A 12,872-nucleotide genomic window follows, 5' to 3' on the forward strand; every position below is an offset into this window, starting at 1 on the left:
GAATAGCAAACAACAATACATATAACCTAATACAGTTTAGAAGTGAATATATGCCATACAAAAATATAGCTCTTCCTCATCTTACATGATCATGTCATGATTTATATAATAACATAGTCTGACCTATTCTAAATGTGCTCAGAACATTGGCAGTAGCATATGATTGGGTAAAATTGTCTAACACAAAGTGTAGTTCAAAATAAAGTGTTAGGGACTGGAAGGTGGCTCAGTGGTAGAGTGCTTGCCTCCCATGCATGAGACCCTGGGTTCAATTCCTCAACACCACATAAGCAGAAAAATCTAGAAGTGGCACTGTGGCTCAAGTGGTAAAGTGCTAGCCTTGAGCTAAAGAGCTGAGGGACAGGACAGCGCCCAGGCCCAGAGTTTAGGCCCCACGACCTGGAAAAAAAAGTGTTAAATATCTTGTGTGATTTATTGAATACTTGCATCCAAAAAAACACTGCCAGCACAGTACACTGCAGAATATTGGTTATTTCCCCTTGTGTTCCTGTGGCTGGGTAGGAGTGAAGCTCACTACCCTGGCCCAGAGTCATGATGGAGTACCTCACTCTATATGGCTAGCCCAGGAAAAGATCCAAATTCAAAATGTGAAGCACAGTTGAAACTGTGCTTCAATGCATATTGCTTTCATGCTATGGTGAAACTGAAAAATTATAAATCCAACCATTGAAAGCCAGAGACCAGTTATAATTACTAAATGCTAGCAATTCACTAAGAGTCTATCATAGCATTCCTTAAAAGTGCACTCTTAAGTAAAATAATAATTATGACAGTAATCAACTCAGACCACCATCACAAATACCTTAGACAGGACAGCTTACACCACACAAAACAAATCTATTTTCTCACAACTCTGGCAGGGAGTCTTGGCTTAGAGAACCAGCAAACACACTTTCTATGAAGGACTTGACTCTTGAATTATAGATCTCTGCCTTCCCTCTGTGTGCCCACACATTCTCCTTGTCTAAGGAGAGAGGGGGAGACTATAATAATAATTAAAATAGTTATTATAGTACAATACTACTTAACAGTAGTACAATAGTACTTAACAATAGTACAATAGTATGTGATAGTAAGTGACTTCTATCACTTTGTATTAAAGATTGTTTTAAAATATATTTTATTGCTATTGTAGAGATGATATAAAAGAGGGGTTACAGTTATATGTCAGGTAAAAAAACCTGTCACACCTTCTCTTTCTGTCTCCCCCTACTTTCTTCCTGTCTCCATCCACAAATTGTATAATTTATTTTCTACGTAGTGTCTACGGAGACACTATGTAGAAATACTCAATGCATTTTCCGCTTTTATATTATTTTATACTCCCTAAATTGTGAAGTACAAATTGCACTAAATGATGAAACTGGTATGATTTAATTAATTTATAATATTTATCATGACTATACTCTTGCATAGGTAGTTTCTATCAGCATGAATATTTACTATCTAGAGATCATTCCATTACATAATTCTATTGATACAAACTTCTGCAGGAAGAAAACTATCACAAATCTTCCTTCTTGATCCAATCCCTGGGCAGTGTTTTTAAAAATTATTATTACTCAGACTGTTAATCAAGGAATACAGTGAATGAGAGGCAGTCCGTCCTTTGACTGAGACAGTCCCCGGAATCCAGGACTTTGGTCAAGTTGCTGTTTCTATAGGATGGTGTTTTGCTTTTTCCAGGTGATGATGCCAGGGAGGCAGTTAAACTCGGTGTGAATGGGATCTTGGTGTCTAATCATGGAGCTCGACAACTCGACGGGGTGCCGGCCACTGTGAGTTTCTCCATGTGCAGGGATTTCTCCTTGGAATTCCCATTTCATCAGAAGATGACTGTCTTTACCTCTTCTCTGTTTGGTTTTGTGCAGTCACCAAAGATGAACTATATAACTAGATAATATAATTTTTAACTAACCCAATGTTATAAAAAGTTATAAAAGAAGCATTGTTAAATAATAAGGCAATCATTTAATTATAGGTACGTCAGTAAGAATCATATACATTAGACTATAAAGGAAAGGATCAAACTATAGAATGAAAAGAAGATAAACTAAATACAGTTGTGGAAATCATTAAAGTCTTGGTGGAACTTGTAATGAATGGCACCATGTGACAAGAAGTCGGGAGGAGGGACAATTGGTCATTTCCATGGGATGAGATGGGAGGCATAGTAAAAAGTTCACAGAAGGTACTGGGAAAGGAAAGGAAATTGAACGCCTACATATTAGCTTAGAGGAAGGCAGCAGCAGCAAATAGGCAACTCAGGTTGAGGTGAATAGTGAGCCTCAGGTGATTTTTTTGGGGGGGTGGTTGTGAAGTTACTGGACTTGAAGTAAGGGCCTAGACTCTGTCCCTGAGCTTTTTCACTAAAGTATAGTGCTCTGTCACTTTGAACCACAGCACTACTTCTGATTTTCCGGTGGCAAGATAAAGGTCTCACAGAGTTTCCTGCCCTGGCTAGCTTTGAGCCACATTCCTCAGATCTCAGCCTCCTCAGTAGGTGGGATTAGAGGTGTGAGCCACTAGTACTCTCTGAAGTACTTGAAGGAATCATCCTGCCCAGGCCACATCTCGGATTAATTCATCAGAATCCTAACCGTCTGTGGATGGTACACAGGTATTAGGATTTTTTTTTTGTTACCTGGGAGATTCCAGTAGAAAGCTATGTTTTTTATACAATGGTCTGGACAAATCTAGACACAAAATTTAAACTGTTCTGCAAAGTGAGAGCTGTCACAGAAAGCAACTAGCTCCAAGAGGACCCAGAGCCAAAGAAACCAATACGACTTAAGTAGTAGGAAAGCAGAGAACAATCATATGCCATGTGGACTGACACAGTTTGAAGTAGATTTCATCCATCTCTGGTCTGGAAACAGTGGCCAGAAACTATTAAGATGCAGGCATTGAAGCTGGGCGCAGGTGGCTCACACCTGTAATCCTACCTACTCAGTAGGCTGAGATCTGAGGATCATGGTTCAAAGCCAGCCCTGGCAGGAAAGTCCGTGAGACTCTTATCTCCAATAAACCACGCAGAAAATGGCAAGTGGCACTATGACTCAAGTGGTAGAATGCTAGCTTTGAGCTGAAGAGCTGAGGGACAGTGCCCAATCCCAGAGTTCAAGCCCCATGACCGACAAAAATAAAAATAAAAAAAAGATGCAGGCATTGAAATGGTTCCCTTACACGCAATCTACTTGAGAGGACTTGGCTGAGATTTCTACGGAGGAGGCAGTCATGTGGCAGCTATTTTGCATTTTGTCCTGTTCCCAGGTAGGCTCCTGGTTGTACAGTCAGGAGCCTACATGTGTTATGGGAAGGGTTGGCATGTGTTGATGTTCAAGCGGTCTAAGGGAGAGGTTTTTGAGTATTATGAGTCATTAGGTATACAACAGAAGGTATACAGCAGAGGATTTTGGCCCAAAATGTGACTAGAGGAACTATTAAGTATCTTTGATAATTACCATAGACCATGGCAGAGAAAATGGAACCCTGAACTGGAAAGGGAGAATCAATGTCTGTTCCAAGTCATGATTTCCTTATCAGTGAGGCATCAGTTAGATGATTTCTCTAGTGCCTTTCAGCTATAATGGTTTATCATTTCATCACTTCATCTACCAAAGGCAAAGTAAACTTGTATTATATAACAAAGCTTGAAACATATATATATATATATATATATACATGTATGTATATATGTATATATATTTACTAACTGTAGCAGATAGTTTCCTGACTGCAGCTTTTCTCTGACATGGATCATCATGTACCTCATCCTCCCCTTTATCAGAACCATTCAGTCATCATTATTGCATGGTTGGCTGTCACTGGAATAATTGTATTGATCCTGTTGTATTGATTCAAACCACAGGAAATTGAATGTCGTACTTAGTAACGATAGAGCAGCCAGGCAGTAGTAGACTACTACTGCATTAAACTAGCTGGTTGATGTAGCAAAATCCTTAGAACATCTGTGAGAGTCTTACGGCAGAATGAATGCCAGCAGGGCAATATTGGGTGCATGTATGGCAGTCAGGATTTTTTTTCTTTTCTGAAATACTAATGGTTGGGGCCAACCAAGTCTGTACATTGTAGGATTTATCCTGTCAAAGATTTAAAATCATAGCCCTGGAAGTTGTCAGCCCTCTCCGACTTAGCTTTGCTTCTAGAGACATGACATTTGAGGTGATATTAAATGTTGTCTACAGGTAAAAAAAAAAAAAAAAAAGAGGTGGAAAGTGAAGCCCTCATTGGAGCAGGGTGGAGAAGTTGGTTACAGCTCAAGGCTTTTCCCCAGATTTATGCTTCACTTGTGTATGAGGACATAGACTTAGTGTGCGGGCCAAATTAAGTTTGTTTTCTAAAAATAAAATATAAATCTCGTGAAATCAAATCTAACTAGATTTTAAGGGGAAAATATCTAAATGGTGTGGTTTCTTTCCTTCTAGCTGAAGGCATATGGAAACTTACCTAAAAGGGCTTTTTGAGTTGTGGTCTCAGAGACCGTTTTTAAAAAAAACAATAACCCTTCCCCATGTACATGAAGGGAGATACTTGCCTGAGCTTTGCTTCATACTTTAGAGCAAATTTAAGGCCCACGACGATGAGAGAAATGGGAGAAAGTACTCAGTTTATGGCAAAGGGTGATTTGTTTTTTCCCCCTTCACTGTGTGGGTTTTGAGGTGAGCAAAGGAGGCTGTGGTGTGAAACTTTTCATGAGATACACAGAAGGTCTCACTGTCTGCAGGTTTGGTTACATCATAAGTCAGATCCCAGGGGCCATGTGATGTCATGGGAGAAGCACTGAAATGGGACCATTGGATTGAATGTTTTACCCCTTGTCTTTCAGATGGGGTTAGAGAGGGTGCAGAAGGTGGCTCAGACTTCTTTTATTCCTAGGTCTCTTCCTAGTGCTGTGTTGATTGCAAAAAGAAAATGCAATGACGGGACTATATGATTTATATATTTCTACAAATCATGGGCTCCCTCAATATGGAGTAACACATATTACTAGACATTCTAGATCAGGAATTTCACTTCAGTTCTTCTTAATCCATTATTCTGAAAATTACTGCCAGGCATCTGTTATATCCAAAAGGAGTTAAAACAAAACAACAGTAGTAAAAAAAAACAAACAAACCAAAAACGCTTAGTTCATCTCAAGGTTCGAACTATCATGGCAGTAATGTGATCTAACCTGGGCTCCAATCATATGATATGATAGAACAAAATTAATTTCTAAAATCCAGAGCAGCAGAGCTTCTCAGACTCTCTGTACAGAGTTTGGAGCCTAAGAACACCTCCCCTACCAGTTTTGCTTTTTATTTTGTTGCTTACTAAACTCAAACTATCTCAGACTTAAAATGTTCTTTTCCACTGTAAACTATTTTCATAAGCAGTTGGGAGTCAAATTGAATCCTTAAGTATGTTTCATGAGGCTGTGGTTTAGTTCAGTGGTTGAACATTTGCTTAATATATGCAAGGCTCTGAGTTATATTCCCAGTTCTGGCCTGATAAAAGTAAATAAAGGGTATGTAATTCCATATTGGAGAAATACTTGTATCAGTTGGCTTTTGCTGTGTAACAACCCATCCTGAAACCTACTGGCTAAAAGCAATATCCATGTATTGTTTTCGCAGTTTTGTGGGCTGGCAATAGAAGCTGAGATCTGTTCTGTATACTGTAGTCCATACATAGAGGAGCCTATGGTCAGCTAGTAGGTGCCCTGGGTCAGGCTGGTAACAGAAGATTTCAGCAGAGATGGCTCTTGTTGCATATTAAATGGGCTTGTTCTCAAGAGAAGGCAGGTTTCCTAGAGAGTCATACCAGGTCTCCAGAGAATGAGGCTTCAAACTGATATACAATTAACTTCTATGTTCTATTGGTGAAAACAAGGCACATGGCCAGTTCCTGGTTCCTCTAGCTTCTGCTCATTCCAGTGCACCATAGGCCTTCTAGAAAATGATGCTAGAAATGGAAACCACTGTGGTGAGATTTGCGTGTCAATAGTGAGCTGAATCTCTGTGGGCCAGTGATTGTCTAAGTGCACTTAGGAACAAGTTCTCAAGAGTGATGGATGAATGAGGTAGAGAATCAGGAGTGGATTTATACAGACTACTCTCCTTGGCTCTTAAGAAACTCTGAGTTTTGTGTGATTTTAATTCTATTCAACTGCTTTGATTTAAGACATTTAAGGCTCTATATTTAAAATTTCAGAAGTGAAGAAAATAAGTAAGGGGATATGAAGTAAAAGAAAAAAATAAATAGGAACCAGACCTTAACAAAATGGGTTGTGTCCCTGTATTTATTTGTTCAATCTGCCCTGATCAAAATTGTTTATATATGTTTTTATAAAGCTTCAGCTATTGAATGAAAAAGAAAGGCTAGAAAGACTGGGCACTGGAAAGAACTTCCTTATCCACAGACACATGAAGTACAAATGCATGCTCCATTTTATAACCCAAGATTCACATTTTAAGTATTCTTATTAGTTTACTTTGAGGCCAGGTTAAGCATTGGGAATAACCCAAACAGACTTGATTTGTGTGACTTTGAAAATGCATATTGAACTGGAGCTAGCTAATATTTTTCTTTGGTTCTGGTTTCAAATGGGGGAAATATGCTTAATTATGGCTTGCATCATCACTTGGAAATTGTAGCATTTATATGTTGATGTAACTTGCCTGAATGTAAAAGGAGGACTATGTATAGGGAAGGGGACCTATGTAAATGGATCCAAAGTATGTTTGGTAAGGCAGAAAAGCCAAAAAGAAAAGGGGAAAATCGCATTACCTGCCAGACATTTAAGGGCCACGTGCCAAGTGTTGCCTTTACTTCCTCCAAATCTGTAGCTGTGTTTGGTTTTTAGCCTTTTACATAAAACCCTATTTAAGTTTACCCACTAAAATTTTAAGGGAGAAGTAGGAAAGCCTTTGAGTGATTTCGGCACAATTATTTCTGGAAAAAGTACAGTTCAGGGTAAGATAGGTTCACAGCATACATCTTTCATTTTAGATTTAAACATTTTTGGGGTAAATGTGGGTCATTTCTATAGATTTTTGTTATCTACAGGAATGGTTTTAATTCTCAAAGAAGAAGATTTAGAACAAAACAGTCAGTTTCATCAATTAGATATTGCCACACGATGTTGTAAAATGAAATTCCAAACTCTGTGATTTTAAGAGGACATTTATTCCTTTGAAACTTTGTACTAACAGGGCTCTATTGATACAGGCTTGGGATCAGCTAGCTATATGGGCTACATGCTTCAGATCCAGATGGACTTAACTTGATGTAGATCTACTTCCTAAATAGTTTCCTTGGGGTCCAACTAGTGAGGGGAACATGCATGGCCCAGGGGTTGTTCACCACATGATACATGGCAGAGGTACGAGATCAAGTAGAGTACAATAAATAAGGGTGAATGAGAGCTACTCAGAAATGGCCCTTTGACACATCTACATGCATATTATTGACCAATATATATTGTATAGCCAAAGTCAAAGTCAAGGACTGGGCAAATTTTTCTCTCTCTTCTAGTGGGGAAAGCTATGAAGTTGAAGAAAATGAATTTAAAGATGTTTTAAAAATGGGGAAGAATAACACAAACTACCAGGTTATTCTCTGTGAGGATTCTGTATTCCCTAAGCCCATCATTCATGGCAAGTCAAACCTTCATGTTACATGTGATCATGTTCCTTTAAGAGGAAGGAAAATGTTTCATAGAGAAGTTTCTAATGTATATCTGTATAAAAAGCATAGTAGACAGGGAAATCAAAGACAGATGGCATTTTTCATAACTAGTTATGTTTGCGTTTTTATATATAACTACTTAGGCGAATTTCAGCAACTGATTTTGCAATAAGTAAAAAGTGCTAACAATAATTAACACCAACAAAAAAAAACTATGGAGCTTGGGAAAGATGGAGAATGATGAAAGGATGACATGACAAGACGCTCTGTATTTATTTTATTGTGAACATACTGTACAGAGGGGTTACCATTACATGGGCAAGACAACCAGTACATTTCCTATCAAGCATTGCAGCCTCCTCCTTTGTTTACCCTTCCCATCCCTTCCCAGCCTCTCCCCTCCCCACCCAACCCTCCTCCTCACCCCACCAGAATTGTAAAGTTCGTTTTCAACATAACGACTTATACTTCTCATTGTTGCAATGGGTCCACCTGTATCCCTATTTAAACGATTTGTTTTTTCCCTTCCCCTACACAAATTATAACAACATAAAATACAGTGAAAGCAGGGGTTATACTGTGGGGGAGGGACATACAAAGCAACAAAGAAATAATCTTATAAATGTGTTAGTAACAATCGCATGAAAGAAAAAAAACATTTGAATACATATTTTAGGGTTCATTTCCCTAACATCAACTTATCTGACCTTTTTTTCTTGTCTCAGACATATACTAGTTATTGCAAATAAGGGAAACCATGGGACCTATGTTTCTTTGGGCCTGGCTTACTTCACTTAATATAATTTTTTCCAAGTCTTTCCATTTCCTAACAAATGGGGCAATATCATTCTTTCTGATGGAGGCATAGAATTCCATTGTGTATATATACCACATTTTCTTGATCCATTCATCTACTGAGGGGCATCTGGGTTGGTTCCATATCTTAGCTATGGTAAATAAGGCTGCAGTAAACATAATTGTACTGGTAGCTTTAGTGTGGTCTTGTTTGTGAACATTTGGGTAAATGCCCAAAAGTGGGATTGCCGAGTCATAGGGGAGCTTTATTTGGAGTCTTTTGAGGAACGTCCATACTATTTTCCAAAGTGGTTGAACAAGTTTACACTCCCACCAACAATGCAGTAGGGTTCCCTTCTGTCCACATCCCCTCCAGCATCTGTTGTTGTTAGAGTTCTTGATTCTAGCCATTCTAACTGGGGTGAGGTGGTATCTCAATGTAGTTTTGATTTGCATTTCTTTTATGGCTAGGGAGGTTGAGCATTTCTTCATGTGTGTATTGGCCATCCTTCTTTCCTCTCCAGAGAAGTTTCTCTTTAAGTCTTTAGCCCACTTATTTATTGGGCAGTTGTTTCTTTGAGGATTTGTTGTTGGGGATTTAATTTTTTGAGTTCCAGGTATATTTTAGATATGAGACCCTTGTCTGTTATATGGCTAGTGAAGATCTTTTCCCAATCTGTGGGCTTTCTATTGATCTTGCTAGCTAAGACACACTGTATTTATAAACTGGTTTGTTGAATTGAAACCCTTTTATACCACTACTTACTGATAATAATAATGAATAATAACAACACTTCAACATGAATCATGTCACACTATCAAGATCTTCTCTCCACAGATTGATGCCCTGACAGAAGTTGTGGAGGCTGTGGAAGGAAAGGTGGAAGTTTTCCTGGATGGGGGTGTAAGGAAAGGCACTGATGTTCTGAAAGCATTGGCCCTCGGTGCCAAGGCTGTGTTTGTGGGAAGACCCATCATATGGGGCTTGGCTTTCCAGGTAACTAGACAAAGACATAATTATATGAAACAGTGCTTTCACAGAGAAATAAATGCATGATAGCAGATATGCTAATCAATCCAATATATTTTGATTACTTAAATGTTTAGGGGGAGAAAGGTGTCCAAGATGTCCTTGAGATACTCAAAGAAGAATTTCGTCTGGCCATGGCTTTGAGTGGTAAGGCTCTAAAGCTCATGAATAGCTTTCTTTTCTTCTGTATCTTTAAGCCAGGCTTCTTTGGGGAGAAAAATGGGTGAGGTAAAAGAAGATGGCAAGGATTTGAAGTTGACTTCATACTTATAACTCAGCGCAGAGCACTTCTGAACTGTGAGGTTCTATAGTATTCATAATTGAGGGCAGCTACTTAATGTCCATTTTTGACATTTTCATGAGCGATATTTTTCTGACTACCTTGCAACTAGTCATGCTCTTTCTTATAAGTGCATATATCTAACTGGTGAAGCATCAGGCCAATCTCTACCAGTACAACACTAGGCTGCTGAATCTCCCACTCTACCTGCTCAATATGCAACCTCTCCAGGTTCAGGATCTGTTCATACCATAGTTTCAATTGCTCAGGTGGAAAATCTCCAGTCATTCTTGAATCTTCTCTTTCTTTTTCTCCTTACTCTCATAGCTATAGAGCTTTTATTATTAGAGCATAATCAGAATATGAATATAATCAGAGTATGACTATAATATTAGGATGTGTTTATCATACTATAATCAGTGATGACTCCACTGCCACCAACGTGGCTGACTTCATCATCCCCTCTTTTGCTTTGGGTATAAGAGGCCTGGCTTTGTTTGTTTACCACTCTCCTGTCACTGCAAGCAGAATGGTCGCTTAAAGCACTGTTGGCCCCTATTATTGTTCTAATCAGAGCTTTCCAATGGCTCCTGATTTATTCCAAGTAAGTATCAAAGTCCTTACAGTGGTTTACAAGACCTTATGACGTTTAACCCTTTCTGATCACAGGTCTTACTCTTTCATCCTTGGGTAATCCCTCCAGGCCACATTTGTCTACTTGGTAATCTGTGATTTTTCAGAAGTATTTTAGTTTTGAAGCTATTACATGGGCTATTCATCCTTCCTGGATGTCTCTCCCCCAGTTAACTAAATGAACAACTTCCTTATGCTTTCTGGTAAATTGTACAAATTAGCAAAGGATCCTACCTGACTGCTCTGGTTAAGTCAGCAATCTATCCTTCACCCATCCACTCAACTTCCATTGTTCTCTTCCTTTTCTTTAGTACCTATCACTTGCTATATAGAATCTGTCATATAATTAACATTCTAATTCTATGAATTATATGTTATCTGTTTTCCCTTTAGACTGTAACCAACATGAAGCAGAGATCTCAGTCTTTTGTCATCATTGCCATATTTTTAATTTTTAGAACAGTACCTGGCACATAAACAATATATTTTGGTTGAAAAAAAATGTTATCATTACTACTATTTGATTCCAAATGGACTTCCAGCTGCCAAAAAATGGCCTTGAGCAAATTGTTCACTCTTCTATATTTGGTGGTGAATAGGAATTCTTTTCTGTGACCGAATAATCCAGATTGTCCTGATAGAACTCCTAAGATAAATTGTCAACTCACTGCTATGCTCACAGTCCTGTCAGAGTCTACATAAGAAGAATGCCGTTCTGTGAATCCTCACTACACATTTTCATTTGCTACAGACATATCCTAAAAGGGAGCTTTCAGCCACTAGCTCTCTATTAAATGTGGCAGAAAGAATACACTCTTTGTGTTAATAAAAATATGTGCCAGTCATTTTGTGTTAAGGACTGTTTAGGTAATAAAAATGGTCTCATGCCACATAAGATTTGGCAAGCCTACCTTGAATCATAAACCTTACATTTGTCAAGTTTTACATTCCTTGGGAAAACGATTACCTGCCTGATTATTATTGCATTCATTTCATATTAAATGTATGCATTATTTTTTTTTCAGGGTGCCAGAATGTGAAAGTCATCGACAAGACATTGGTGCGGAAAAATCCTTTGGCTGTTTCCAAGATCTGACAGTGCACAATATTTTCCCATCTGTATTATTTTTTTTTTCAGCATGTATTACTTGACAAAGAGACACTGTGCAGAAGGCGACCACAGCCTGTAATTCCCCACTTCAACACAAAGGGTGTCGTTCTTCTCCAACAAAAAAAAAAGTGATCCCTTTTAGCTCATTGCTTTTGACTTTTCAATGGGAGTCCTAGGAACCTTTTAGAAAGAAATGGACTTGCATCCTGGAAATATATTAACTGTTACAAAAGAAAACATTTGAAAATGTGTTTATACAACGTCATCCTCTGGCAGGCGAAAGTGCTGGGGAAACAAAAGATATACTTTTGGTAAAATTTGAGGTAGTGAACATTGAGGTAGAAGATAATGATCTCACAGTTTATGAAGTTGCATTGTGCTTAAATAATCTTAGTATACTACACTGGTTCTTAAATTGCAAGCTCCGGTTGGAAATGTTGGAAATGCTTAGAGAAACATGAGATTTGGACTCACAACACAGAAGGTAGCACTGGGTAGGATTGAAATAGAGGAGAAATGTGTGATTCTTTAGATACTAAACTGGTTTAGTTTTGTTTTTTTTTTTTTTTTTGTCGGCCATGGGGCTTGAACTCTGGGCCTGGGCGCTGTCCCTCAGCTCTTCAGCTCAAGGCGAGCGCTCTACCACTTGAGCTACAGCGCCACTTCCGGTTTTCTGGTGGTTTATTGGAGATAGGAGTCTCACGGTCTCTCCTGCCCGGGCTGGCTTTGAACCGTGATCCTCAGATCTCAGCCTCCTGAGTAGCTAGGATTACAGGCGTGAGCCACCAGCGCCCGGCTAGTTTTTGTTTTTGTAAACACCCTGAACTATTTCTTTAAATGTAGATTTTCAGCTCTATATTTAGTGTCTGGATAGACTGTCTTGTGTTGTAGAGTATCTCTTAATTAAAAATACGGCACTTTTTTAAAAAAAATAAAGTTTATCTGGTCTATTTGTTTTGCTCCATCTTTACTTAAAGTCATTCCATGCCAACTACATATTATGTAAAGATCACAGAAAATAAGAATGAGGACCCTTTCTTCTTTTTTTTCCAATCCTTCTTTAAATTGGTCATAGTGTCTCTTCCTTCCTTCCTTCCCTTCCTCCCTTCCTCCCTCCTTCCCTCTCTCCCTCTCTCTCTCTCTCTCTCTTTGCCTTTCTTTCTTTCCTTCCTTCCTTCCTTCCTTCCTTCCTTCCTTCCTTCCTTCCTTCCTTCTTTCTTTCTTTCTTTCTTTCTTTCTTTCTTTCTTTCTTTCTTTCTTTCTTTCTTTCTTTCTTTCTTTCTTTCTCTCTCTGTTTCTTTTCCTTTCTT

The 12,872-nt window shown here is 38.6% G+C and overlaps 1 protein-coding gene across 1 annotated transcript in view; it reads left to right on the forward strand.

Moving 5' to 3' along the window:
* The window catches only part of Hao1 (hydroxyacid oxidase 1), a 47,384-nt gene extending 34,872 nt beyond the window's left edge, over positions 1–12,512 (forward strand). The window contains exons 5-8 of the mRNA XM_070006771.1: positions 1,708–1,799; positions 9,347–9,505; positions 9,616–9,685; positions 11,477–12,512. Coding sequence (XP_069862872.1) covers positions 1,708–1,799; positions 9,347–9,505; positions 9,616–9,685; positions 11,477–11,547 — 392 coding nt within the window. The 3' untranslated portion in view covers positions 11,548–12,512. The remainder of the gene's footprint in view (positions 1–1,707; positions 1,800–9,346; positions 9,506–9,615; positions 9,686–11,476) is intronic.
* The last annotated feature ends 360 nt before the right edge of the window (positions 12,513–12,872 follow it).

Source organism: Dipodomys merriami, unplaced genomic scaffold (assembly GCF_024711535.1).
Source record: "Dipodomys merriami isolate MVZ:Mamm:240054 unplaced genomic scaffold, mDipMer1.0.p SCAF_7, whole genome shotgun sequence".
Classification (NCBI taxonomy): Eukaryota; Metazoa; Chordata; class Mammalia; order Rodentia; family Heteromyidae; genus Dipodomys; species Dipodomys merriami.